This window comes from Heliconius melpomene, chromosome 6 (assembly GCF_056956725.1).
Source record: "Heliconius melpomene rosina isolate 202511_hmr_F chromosome 6, ASM5695672v1, whole genome shotgun sequence".
Taxonomy (NCBI): Eukaryota; Metazoa; Arthropoda; class Insecta; order Lepidoptera; family Nymphalidae; genus Heliconius; species Heliconius melpomene.
Genome location: NC_140394.1, coordinates 12,577,096 through 12,591,075, shown reverse-complemented (window position 1 = coordinate 12,591,075; position 13,980 = coordinate 12,577,096). Strand labels below are relative to the sequence as shown.

Sequence of the window (13,980 nt, the reverse complement as noted above, 5' to 3'; positions counted from 1 at the left end):
CACTTCGTTCCCAATAAGACACTTCTATGAGGCATAGAAACTTTCTGCCGAATTATCAAGGCATTATTTGTTGTGTGGCGGAACTCAACGCTGTACTTTGCCTCGTTACCAGGACGAGGAAATGACAATCTATATTTCACTTGCTCTGGTGGGTATCGAATAAAAGTGTATTTAAGATTTAAATATACAAAATAATAAATATTGCAAAAATAAAAAAAAGTTTATTAGAAGCAATGACATCAATGATAATACCTTATCTAATCTTGTCTATGGTATCTTTTATAAAAAGATACTTATAGATTGTACAGCGGTAAAGAGAGGAAGGGGAAGACCTCGGTAGACTTACGAAAACATAATATCAAAGATACTGGAGGAAGGCGCACGTAAAAAGCATGAGAACCCCCAGGAGGGCATGTACGAAGAGATTGATGACAGTGGACGAGGCAAAGAGATTTTTAGGATTTTATATTTTATAATAAATATTCCGCGGATTCAAATCTTGCTACGTTCTAATTTTGGTAAAGAGTTTACATTTTACTAAGAGTTTAATAATTTTAATGTGAAATAATTACACCATTAAAGAACAAAAACACTTACCCATAAGAAGTTTTGAAGTCCACATTAGCTATATTGTAGCACAAGCTCTTCCGATCATCAATCTTCAATTTCCGTATGTGCTCTTCAAACGTCGCTTTACAAGACTTGCGGTTCATTTGACAGCATTCTTTCTTAGAGAAATCCGTTGCAATTTGCTTCTGAAGGTCCTTGAATTGTTTCATTGACATTGAGGACTTCTCTCTATCTTTTTTCTTATCTGTGTCCTTATCAGACTCTGCGTTATCTACAACACAACTGGGATACTCATCAATAGTTGGAATATCTTGGTATTTTTCATAATCACTGTTATACATTGGTGACGAGGTTTGTGGGGACAGTGTGTAATCTGTAGTGGGATAGAATGAAGCTTGGGAATCAGACATTGGGCTTGGGACATTTTCGGAACGAGGTGGGGTAAGGAATATGGAAGGTTTTTCCAATTGCTTGTCCATGATCGCCCAATCGATGTCATAATCGAATGTATGGCTCGTTGTCGAGAATTCCTCTATAGGATTTAGGATGGGAGTGGTGCTTACAGGGCTGGTGTAAATTGGGGTACTAATTTTCTCATAGTTTTCTTTCATGAAATCCAAGAGGATATCATCAGATTTGTCCTGATCCTCGGTAATATATTCTTGAGCTATTTGCCAACGGTCTACTTGTTCTTGTTGGGAGTTTTGGGCAAAGTTTGTGACGCTCATGTCGACAAGCTTGAGCGCTGTCTCTATATCGGTGCAGGTTTCTGTTCGTGAATTCGAATTGACTATCACCTGACCGCCTGAGAACGTCTGTCTGTTTATCTGGCTGATCTGAAAATTAATAGATCTTAAGTCAGCTTTGTGTTATTAAAATAAAAGTGTTATTAGAAAAAATACATATGAAATATGAAAAAGCCTATGTTAATTTAAATTCAAAGTTTAAATTCTATTAGTTCTATTAGCAAATTCTATTAGTCTAACTAGAGTCAATTGTAAAACTATAATAGGTCATACTAATCAAAGAAACGGTAACAGTAAAAAGGAACAAAAACTCGTCTATCGAGATAAGAAGTGACAGACTTTGTCTGTTCCGCAATAATATATTTTTAACGAATACCGTAACAAAATTCATCGAAATTATTTAATTTATTCTTATTAGCAAGTCTAGATGAAAGAGTGTATTGTTATATAATATTATGTAATAATAGTCATAGACGTAAAGCACTATAGAATGCCACGATTACCCATTAGACATATTATCTTTGGGAAATACCATCGAGTATACTATGTAATATCCAATATTGTTATTATTTTTAGCTCCATGCTGTATCGCGAACTTGGCAGCTTAGTGTTGAGACACTCGTATTTCCATTAAGACATTTTCTTTCTCCACTTTGCGTCGACTTCAATTCTTTACGGCATTGCGTGTTGAGTGGCGGAACTCAAAGCCGCGTTACAGTTACATAGGAAGGAGAATAAAGTATTAAATATTTTATTTCCTCCAGTAGGAATTGAACTCACAACCTTGGCCGTGGAACGTCGGTAACGACAATCTAAATTGTTTACATAGTTCCGCTCACCGACCGTAAAATGTGCGGTAGAGCAAAAATGTTATTATTATCTTCGAATCTAAAGTAAGTATTTTTTAATATGAATTTTAAATATTTACCTGTCTGAATACATTGTCAGTTTGCTCCTGATATGGATGTGTTGATTTGGCATGTGACTTCGTTCGTATGGGAGCTCTTGGAATGACGACTGTCTGTAACTTCTTGCCTTTCTTGCCATTTTCTTCTTTTTCCTAACGAAAAAAAATATATATTAAACAATTTGAAAGTTTAATAATATTTTACTCCGGTATGCTCCAGTTCCTTTAGTACAAAAACCTTGTTAAAATGAAACCGTTATATCGATATTCGATGCCAATATTATAATCATAAAATATAACTATATTATAAAGAAATTAAGTATACTTTTTGTATATTTCTTTAAAAAACTTCTAGACAGGATATAAAAAGATTTTCACCTTAAAAAGAATCTAAAAGACTTTGAAGTCATTATTAAAATTTTTTTGATAGATGCTAATATTATAAGCCTGAAGAACTTGTTTGGTTGAACGCGCTAATCTCAGGAACTACTGTATTCGAATTTAAAATTTCTTTTTATGTTCATTTATCAAAAAAAAAAACCTATACGGATTGAATCAGATTAAATGTCTCAATATATCCAGCTGTACGTGCGGTTAGATATACCTAGGACACTTAGGATGTGTCATTTGACGTTACCCATAAAGACCGAGAGCTTATATGACTGACAGCTATTATTCAATTTAGGTAATCAAAATACAACTATTAGCGTATATGAGACATTCATATCGTGACTCCAGTAACGGTTACGGGAGAGTTGCGAGTTCAAGTCTTGCGAGTACTTTGGGATTATTTGGTCCTTATCATTTCGGGATACGGCGAAAACGTTTTAAAATAATAATTAATAAAAGTACCTGTTCTTCAACATTTAACTTCTTAAACGAATCAACGAGTACTTTATCCTTTTCATCATCAAAATCGTTTGCCATACATTTTTCAACGAAACCGCTGTCTTCCGACGAGTGGGAGTCATTTCTCTTTTCTCTCACTTCGTCTTTTATAATTTTATATGAAAAATTATTGAATTCATCATCATCATTATCAGAAACTTCCTTTTCCAAATCTAATTTCTTAATTTTCTCCAATAAATTAGTTACAGGGGTTATATTGATATTTTCAATAGTTTTGGGAGTTTCAGCTTCTGCATCTCTACCTACTTTATCTTTATCTCTAGCTTTTTCTTTCTTTTTATCTTTTTGGAAAAGAGCCTGGAAGGGCTTTATGAGTATGTTTTTTATGGATTTCTTTTCGTCAGCCATTGGTAGGTGAGGTTGGGCGTTCGGTACTTTAGGACTTCCCATACTTGGCACGATCGAGTTATAAGCAAGTGTAGACGTTTTCACATCTGCAACAAAAACGAACAAAATATTATGTTTAAATATTAATATTAGTATGTTATTAATAAAAAATTATAGAGCGCGCTATTTACACTAAGTTCTATAGAAATTGCCTAGAGCTTTAAATGATATGAGCCATACGTCATAACGCCGTCCTAACGACGCGACGTCAGAACGGCGTTAAATTATTAATTTTTAGACCTAACTTAAATCTATAGAAGCTAGGCATATTATTTATTTTAATCAAAGACAGATTTAAGTAACACTTAAGTCAAGCCTCTATATGTAATTAACAAATAGATAATTTAATATTTTATAAAGAACATTCTTTGAAATTATATAAAAAAGAAGTATGTACTTCCAACTAAAAATGATTCTAAAACTCAACGTGAATAGATGGTCCACTGAAAGTCATCGACATTAATGTTCTGTTATTTTGAAAAAAAAAAAGTTTACATTGTATTGCATATTAGGTATTGATTTAAGAAAAGCAGAATATTTTTTTTATTTCCCGAATTAAACAAAGCCCAATACCAATAATATATATTCAAAACTTTATAAGCACTTTATATATATATATATAATTTTATTATTGGGTTTAGCTGCGTAGAACGATTACCTATATGTAAAATACTTTTTAGAAAACATATAATAATTAGAACATAGCGGGTTTAAAAACTTCTTGGAAACCGTGCAAGAGTTACGTTTTCCAAAAATTATTTTTCTTTCCTAAATGTAGAATAAGACTTTAAAATTGTTAAAAATACCTATACATAGATTGCTTTCATTTCTCGCTCTGGGAGACAAAGCTCCAATGACGTTGGGCTCCATCACTCAACACGCATTGTCTTGAAAATAGTTTTTCAGCTATATTGTAATATTATAAATTGTTAGTTTTCAAGCTCTTTCTTCTACTCTGCTATGCAGGAAAAGCGTAAAAGCAGTAAAAAATCGTTTTTCTATTTAAACACAGATTATAATTACAATATACATATAGCACAATAATAGATCAAGTTTTTTATTAGCAATAACGTCTCAGGTCGGGTTTATATAACCCACGGAGTTTCCTTCGAGCAGTTTGCACACGGATAAAATTAATACAACGACAATTGACGTAATCTGTGGCGATTTGTTTTTTTTTATCAAGTTTTGAGAACAACGTGAGCCAACATGTGTTCTAAGTTCTAAGTAATAATAAATTAATAGTTTATTAAATTAAAAATACCCTTTTCCTAACAAAACACATATAAATGTAATGAGCACTAGCTCGATAAGTTTACTAGCAGGCAGTCCAAGGCTCCATTACCATAATGTTACCATAATATTGTATTATCATCATATATTGTAAGTGTGTGTAATTCTGATTATGACATATTACTTAGTTACGCCTCGAGCCAATTAAAAAGTTTACAAAAAAATCAATACAAGTATTTCACTGTTCAAGAATAGTTAAAGGATTAAAATGTATAGAATCCATATCAATTGCGTCTCGTGGATGGCTGCCGGTGTATGCAATAATTAAATTATAACACGTAGGACGTTTCAGTAGGTACTCGTATAATACATTACACAGTGTCTTTTAAGTCAGCAAAAAATAAATAAAACGGAGTGATTGATCACTTGGCTCACTAGAACCTACAACCGTCGCGGGACGTGGGACGATGTCTCACTGTGACGGCCTTCAATCTAATAATCACATAATAAAAAACTTTCTTACTTTCATCAGATATTCAGGCGATAAGACGTAGGAAAAATAAGGTTAAAAGATTTATCATTATCATTAATTAATTGATATTTATGTCATTAATTTATACTTATATATATCATTAATTGATTGATAGATACAGGTAAAGCTATTAATATAATAGTTAACAGTTATAGTAATATTCTTATTAACAAATAATGACATATTTTACATACAATAAGAAAATTTTATTCTAATTGGGGGCATGATGTCATTTCAAGGTTTTTTTTATATTTTATAAAAAAATGTTTTGTGCAAATATTTGTTATAATTCTAAAAGAACGTCGTGTATGAAGAAACATTGCCGTGCCTATAGTAAAAAAATACATGTACCACACAAACTTTTATTTTTATTTTTTCTTGTCGAGAATTGATTGGCTAGGAAAGCTATTATAAGAAAGATTGTTCAAATACTAAAAACGACCGTTCCTTCAAACGCAGTGTGTGCTCACCACAAATTTCTATATTAAAAAAAAAAGAAACATTAGATATATGTATTTTGTTTACAGTGTTTTTAAGATACGTATGCGTAAGCGCATATAATAGATGCTATCTTTAAAGCACATCGTCCGTAGGTACTTTACCATTTTATTGCCAAAAATATTTGCCAGAAAAATATATGAACATGTTCCGGGAAAAGTGTTTGCGTAATCGTCGGTTATATCTTACTTTAAATTATCTCATTTCAGGCTTCAGTTGTGATAGCGGTTTTTTTATTAATACACTTTATTAGGTGGATTTGCCGCTATGTCACAAAATGTAAGGAACTTAAGTTTTACCTTCGTGTACTGTCTCTTTATAGTTTACTTAGCAGCAGCATACGTAAGTTAGGTAACAATACAATAATATGGTTTCATCAAGCATCAAGGTGAATCCAACGGTGGCGCAGGGGCACGATCATGCCACTGTAAATGTGACAGGTCATGGAGTCTATTCCAAGCAGAGGAAATGAAATATTGAAATGAAATATGAAATAAATATTGAAATATTTCATATTGAATTTCCTCGTTGAGTTCCGTCACTCAATACGCAATGCCTTCACAATTAGGCGGAAGCTAAAACACTAAGCTGGTCTGATGATGGAGCCAGAACTTAGACAGTGAAACCTTTCATGGGTAAGAAGCAAACCTTCGTTACCAGAGCGAGGAAAATGAGAATATTTTATTTCCTCAAGACTCCTGCGCCACCAATGACCTATTTTACTACAAATTTAAATATACAGCTACTAACATGAAAATTTATGAAGTGCTACAATAATAGTTAATACAAATAGTTTAATAATAATTATGGACTATTTATCTATTGAACCACATCCTGTAGTAAATTATAAGCTTAGTGTAAACAGATAACGGCTTCATAAATATTTACAATTAGTCTTATTAATATATGTTTATGATACTGTCTTGAGCCGTCGTGGTTTTGGGTTCGACTCCCACTCGTAAAAATGAGATAAATGTGATTATTTTAATTTCTTCGCTCTAGTAACGTTGTTGAGTTCTGCCACTTAAAATGCGTGTAAATTAGGCGAAAAATTGAAATCGGAGTGCATTAACACTAGGTTCTGTCTGCTTATCCTGCTATTTGCGGGATCCAGACATGACAGAATTTGGGACGCCATCTGTACTTACTGTACACGCAATGCGTTTACAATCAGATGCTGTACCACTGCGACATGACGGCGTAATTTATTAATATTCCTATAAATACACATTTATGGTTTTACTTATTTAAAATAGAACCACAACGTGCGCTATATATAGACAATTAGGAGATCAATCATATAAACCATGACGCAATCGTTGAACCTTAACCAATTAATATTTCTGCGCTCAAGTCCATAATGGACATATTTGTAACCTCCTTTCGATCCCCACTTGGGAGAATGATTATCTATGTATATTAAAATTATTTTTAATTCCCAGCACAAAGTACGACGTTGAGTTCCGCGTTTCAAAACGTTTTATTTAGCCAAGTTCGAAAATTATTTCCGCTTTTTAATATTTAAATACTTTTATTACTATTTTATTTCATTTAAAAGTACTACATCTTACAATTAATGAGAACAGTATTATATCGCAGTTGTATATTTTCCAACTGTACATCGCTATTCTCACGTCGGACGATCAAAGTCAACCAGCAAAATTTATTTCCACTTACAAATTTCTTGAAATTAGATAGACATAATATATACAATAAACATACATACATATTTAGTGATTTTTAAAGAAAAAAACATTTCATATACGAAACTAGGAACATCTTGCATGAATTACGTCACTTTATATAAAATATTTGGCAGAAGTTCAAAATGATTCTAAGAAACAAAACAAACACATTGCACAGGTAAGTGATTGTAAGCGTCTATATCTTGCCCTGTAATATAAATAGCACTTTTACGGATGAAATCTCTCAATATAATAATAAACGCGGTTGTTGTGGGTTCGAATCCCGTTCAAAAAAAATATCAACTTTATTTCTTCGATCTAGTAACAAGACAAAACACAGCGTTGAGTTTCGCCACTCAAAACGCAATGTCTCGAAAATTATATGGTAATGGAATGTCTTAACTCTTGAGTTTCCTCTATCCTGTTTTATGAAGACGGGATATATCGTGAAGCTAATTTTCATTTAATAACAATTAAGTTACATTGTAGGTACTTCTGTTTCTATATATAGGTAGGTACATAATATAAAGCTGAAGAGTTTGTCTGGTCGATCATGCTAATCTCAGGAATTAGGCATCTGCGCTCAAAGCCATCTCTCGCACTTAGAATTCGTCATGTAATTCATTTAATTTCGACATTAGACCTAGTCTTTTATAAAAAAAAAAGAAATAAACTTTCAATATAACAATCTTATGTTATGCTTGCTCATCTGCACACATCAATTTTCGTATGCAATTAACATTACATAACCCGTCGATCAATCAACCTTCGATCTGTATTAGTGCCATCACGTACGAGGTCGTTTGCTAAGTTTTTTTTTATTGTTATTATTTTCAGCTTCACGCTCTATCCCGCGTCTAGCACAGGGTATCCGGATGGGAGGAAGGGAGGTTTAGTGTTAAGACTGACCGCTAGCCACATTCTGCCGAATTCTGGAGGTTATTCGCCTCTACATCAGAGCGAAGAAATGAAAATATTAAATATTTTATTTTCTCGAGTGGGAATCGAACCCAAATTTAATTTTTTTTAGTTCAAGTAAAAATAAATACTATTAGTTGCATATATATTAATATTACATATATATTACTTAGTCGCGTTGACTCCAAAACGTAAAATAGAAAATTCCGTTCTTCCCGATCCCATATAGACTTCGAGAAATCCTTCCTTCTTTAACCAAATTTCACCTAGTTAAGTGCAGTAGTTTTGTTTGTGGGTTTTCTGTCAGTGGCTTAGTAACAGAAGAATTAAATACATGTAGATAAAAAGATTTTCATTTAGATATCTAGGTCCGTGTAAGTAACTTTCTAAACGCGGCCGCGCCTATCAATTACGTTAGTAAGATAAGAACACTTCCTAAAAGGTGAATGTACGAACGTTCAATGTATATTCATTAAAAACAAATTATAGTCTTGAAAAAGAAAAAAATAAAAATTTGTAATCCAACAAAAATACGAACACCACAAAAAAAGCAGCGGCATCTGTGAGTCTGTGGGCGTTGTTATATATTTTAAAAAAACGTTAAACGGGTTTTCATTAAAGTTATACATAACTAATCTATGGCGATTTAATGCAAATTATAGGATTATTAACGTTTCTGTGTCCGTTAGTTATTATCGTGGTGTCCGCCTGCTAAAATTTAAGAAAAGAAGTACCTATACACAATTCAAATTTCATACTATACCTACATTATTTAATTACTTTCTCATTCATATACTTTAAATTTTTATCAAATAAAAATACATAAAATAAATATTTAGAAAAACTTTGCGACGGTAGGACAAGGGTCTAGGCCACCGGTGGCTAGGGCTCCAGAACCTCCTCCCAATACACGCCGTCTCAAGTAAAACTGCCTTCTGCATCCGGTTCTTGATCCAACAGCTAAGCTATCGCCTCTTAAGATGTTGCACAAGTCTTTTCGCTATTAAACCGTTAACCGAAACCACTATCGGCACAATGATAGTCGCACTGACATCCCACGTGGCAGTAACCTCATGGGCTAAGTCCAAGTATTTAGATTATTTTTCTTTTCGGCCTTCACGAGATTGTCACCATGTGGAATAGCAAGCAATGTCAACAATCACTGCAAGGCGCGCCACTCGGTCTACCTGTCATTTATATCTTATTAATATTATCTTTCAATGACGCCTGAGAAGAAAAGCGAGATTTAAGTCGGTACCTTCACGCTGTATGCCGAACGTAGCAGGGTAAATAAGGGAAATCTGGGAACCTAGTGTTAAGACACTTCCCGTCCCCACTTTCCGCCGAATTCTGGAAACATTGCGTGTTGAATAGCGGAACTCAATGCCGCGCTTCGCCTTGTTACCAGAGCGAGGAAATGAAAATATTTAATTCTAACATGCAATACAGTTGAATGCTCGCTCTGGTAGACAACCAGCATATTTACAGTTTTGATTAAATTCATTCAATTTAATTAACTTCAATATTAATTCAAAGTTAAATATATAACAAGATATGTGCTAGACTTATAAATTATAAGGTTTACGAGTTGAACAAAAGAACTAAACGATCTAGCTGAGTGATTTATCACTCTTACATATTCTCCGAATGGACATATATATATATATAAAGATTTAACATATCTTATAGTTATAAACACTAAATGCTCGTGGGGATTTACGTCAGTATATAATTTACATACTCAAACACTTATGTGGGCTGTATATTAACGAGGACGAATATAGCAAGGAAGACGATGTTTGAAAACATCCTGTAAATATCCAAACGTCTGCATCCTGTAGAGGTCACTATATCGATTTACAAAGAATACAATTTTTTCCTAACTTAATTGTAATATGCTTCAAAGATCTTACGACATTAATATAACAAAAAATCCTAAAAGCTAAATCAGATTCGTAATAACTAAACTGAAAAACTTCATATTGAATCCTGTACATATCATTAGCAGAAGGAAACTTAGTGTTAAAACACTCCGTTTTCCAATTTCTGACAATTTTTATGTTATTTAAATCAACAGCTATCTCTTTTAGTAAACATTCTTACATATAATACATGCGCGCGAATATAAACAATTATTATGCGACATTATGTATGTGCATAGCAAATGAGCTAACTAAGCTCCAATGAGAAATATGTATATTGTACCACAGGGCTTCGCCTATGCTCGCTTCGCTTAAATTTATTTACAAGGTCGCTTCGCTCTTCTGTTCTAATAATCAAGTACCTACTAACTTGATTATCGAAATAGAGATGCAACAAGCGTTCGAGGTCGTCGTGGCCCGGCGGCAATAGTGATAAAAAAACAATTCTATTGAGGACGGTAACATATTATTTTTTCATATTAACACTTACGATAATACTTCCTTCTAGGTTCACGATATTCTAGATTTCACACAGCTATATAAATTATTTATGCAGCAGGGTGAAATCTAGAAAATCGTATTGTACCTATGAGCTAGCATCAGGGTGTCGTGGCCCGGTAGTACAAGGGTGCGGCTATAAACGCGACAGTTGTCGATTCGATTTCCATTAGGATGAATGACTCGCTCTAGTCACGAAGGAAAGCGGCGCATTGAATTCCGCCACTCAACACGCAATGTCTCCACTTTCATTTTGGTGGAAAGTGGGGAGCGGAGTATCATAATACTAGGTTAAGGGGTTCCCTCTGCCTACCTTGCTATGCGCAGGATACAGCACGGAAATAAATTATAAAAATGAGTAACACCGTTTTTTAATGATGTTGAAAGACTAGTCGTCGCCCGCGGCTTTGTTTGCGTAGATTTTAGAACTTACTACCCATTACCCTAGGAATTTTGAGAAATCTTTAAGTGCTTCCCTAAACTCCCTAACCTACAAAAATGCCAATAGACAACGTTTGCCTAAAAAAATATACGATCAAAAAATTGTATCATGTGTTTTGCGTATTTTACATAAGAATACTCCACGTATATCGATTTTGGGTTCAACTGAGAGGTCGTATTTGCTATTATATACAATACAGTAAATACAAATGTCCTTGGTTTAGCTAAATCTGTAGAATAAATAAATTCGTAAGTTTTATTTACTATTTATTCTCTTCAAAGATGTGTATAATTTGTATAGATAGCCCTCATAATCAACGGTAGTATTTGTAAATATTTTACGAAATGCTAATCACAAATTCTGATTTTTCTGAAAAATAACAAAAATATATAATATTTTTTCTATTTGTCTGATAACAAAATTCAACAAGACCTAAATAAAAATTGTAGCAGCCGTACAATAATAAATTGACCTAAAATGGCTAAGATAATCGTTGATGTCATGGAACGTATTTAGGTTGCCCGAATTCTTAAAACTAACGTATTGTTTATTTTAACATATCTTCGCGGGCCTTAAATGAAAAGAAAATACTGCAACAAAAACTCTAAACAATAGGTAGTAACCGGTCACGTGCGAGTCGGTCTCGCCCACTGAGGGGTCCGTATCAATTTCATGATTGTAAATCAACGGTAACGTAATTTATAAAAGTTGATAAAAATATAAGTAAGTATATTGCATACAAATATAATTTCACACTTCTTGTTAAATTTCTCACGTGGTTTCGATTACTCGACGAATTTCATTCAAAATTGAGCAAAAATTATGCATAAACTCTCGTATCTTTTTATTGCGTTGACTTAAGTTTTTTTTATGCTCCAAAGAATCATAGATCTGGATATTAATTCCAGGCTTCCAATCTTGAGATAAATGGTCTTGACAGACGGATAAACATACAGACAAACAGGCGATAAAGTAATCGTGTAAGCATTCCGTTATTTCATTTGAGGTAAGGATCGCTAAAAACGATTATTAGCCGTACATAAGAGGCCGATGCTTTTTTTTATTCAATGGTAACAAAAGCAGAAATAATTTTGTTCTTTAAATATTACATGATAAGTGAAAGGCTGATTGTCAATTGACATTCGCCTATATAAATGCGTTAATCCGGATGCGGAATATTACCTTAAATACATTATGATATGAATGTCACTTAACTATTACAACAATTCTTAGGAAAAAAATATTACCCCAAGTCGGCTTTGAACACATACTCTCACCTAAACTTTGGGTTGCCCAATATTACTCCATGATAACAATGAAACAACACACGTCTATAACCGTCCTATCCTTTCCCTGAGATTTCCTTATAAAAAAAAAACCCGTGTTATTATAATTGAGCAGGTATAATTTAATATGTAACATATATATATATAATTAAAGTATATAAATAATAGCAATAATATTTAAATGTAGATGACATCGTGATGTTATTAATAAACTACGTGATCGGCTTATTAAGAGTAGGTACAGTGTGTATATATGCTGTATCCCGCACATAGCGAGGAAGGCAGGAGGAACGTAGTGTTAAGATACTCCGTTACCCGTTAAGACACTTCTGTTCCCCATTGCGTGTTGAGTGGCAACACTTAATGCCGCGCTTCAACGCTTTTACCAGGGCGAGTAAACGTAAATATTAAATATTTTATTCCCGAACCCCGCAACCGTCGCATTTACAGCATAATCTTTGCTCTGGTAGACAAAGTGCAGCGCTGAGTTCCCAAAGTGGGGAACGCAGGTTCTTTCAGCTGGCTCTGCTAGGCTAAAAGCAAATTTTTATTCAATACTAGCCGTTAGATCGAGAACCACATGCAGAAGGCAGTATTACTTGAGAAGGCGCGATGGTTCCAATGGGAGTTTTTTGTTAATTTATATTTTAAAATTTATAATTTTCCTCTTTGATAATAAAAGTATATATGTCTTGTATATTGTAGATAACAATGTCACTCATAGATATATCTATATCATAGTAATTTATCATTATTAAAATTATCTTTTTAATATAAATTATTTTAATGCATACAATAAAACATATAATACGTTCTATATCACAGGTGGCTATTTTATCAGTAACAATGATTTAAGATATAAAACTGTAGTTTTCTCATCGCTGTCTGTAGATGGAAGGTATATGAGAAAATTTTAGTAATGTGGGTATTTACTATATTAATATAACAGAACCCGCAGAAATGGTTTTTAAAATTTTTGTCTGTTTGTCTGGTTTGCTCACGCTAATATCAGAAACGAATTAACCGATTTAAATGCACCCACCTTTAACGCTTTCTTTAATATTTAGTACTCGTTTTATTTATGCTCTTAACATTTAGTGTTTGCTTTATTTCAATCGGTATATAAATATAAAAGTTATGTCAATATAAAGAACAATTCTTGAAAATTCTTGAAACAATGCGAAACTTTAGCTATCAAAAAAGTATGGATATTGTTTTTAAAAGGATAATGTTATTATATCACAAGTAATTCAGACGAGAAAATAAATAAATGTGTAGTACAAACGCTGTTGTTAGCTCTGTAGGGGGATTTATACGAATTTCCGCCACCCAAATATAATTTCCTACAACTAGAATTGAACCCACAACCGTCGCGTGCACTTCCATCAACTCAACACAAGTACACAATTCATTGTAGGGCGTGTGATAGAATAAATTCATATAGGTA

The 13,980-nt window shown here is 33.2% G+C and overlaps 1 protein-coding gene across 1 annotated transcript in view; it reads right to left on the bottom strand.

Moving 5' to 3' along the window:
* Positions 1 to 13,980, bottom strand: part of LOC146538590 (uncharacterized) — a 31,284-nt gene that overhangs the window by 6,313 nt on the left and 10,991 nt on the right. The window contains exons 2-4 of the mRNA XM_085187429.1: positions 3,076 to 3,566; positions 2,245 to 2,376; positions 598 to 1,406 (exon numbers count right to left, since the gene is read on the bottom strand). Of these exons, the coding sequence (XP_085043555.1) occupies positions 598 to 1,406; positions 2,245 to 2,376; positions 3,076 to 3,522 (1,388 nt within the window). The 5' untranslated portion in view covers positions 3,523 to 3,566. The remainder of the gene's footprint in view (positions 1 to 597; positions 1,407 to 2,244; positions 2,377 to 3,075; positions 3,567 to 13,980) is intronic.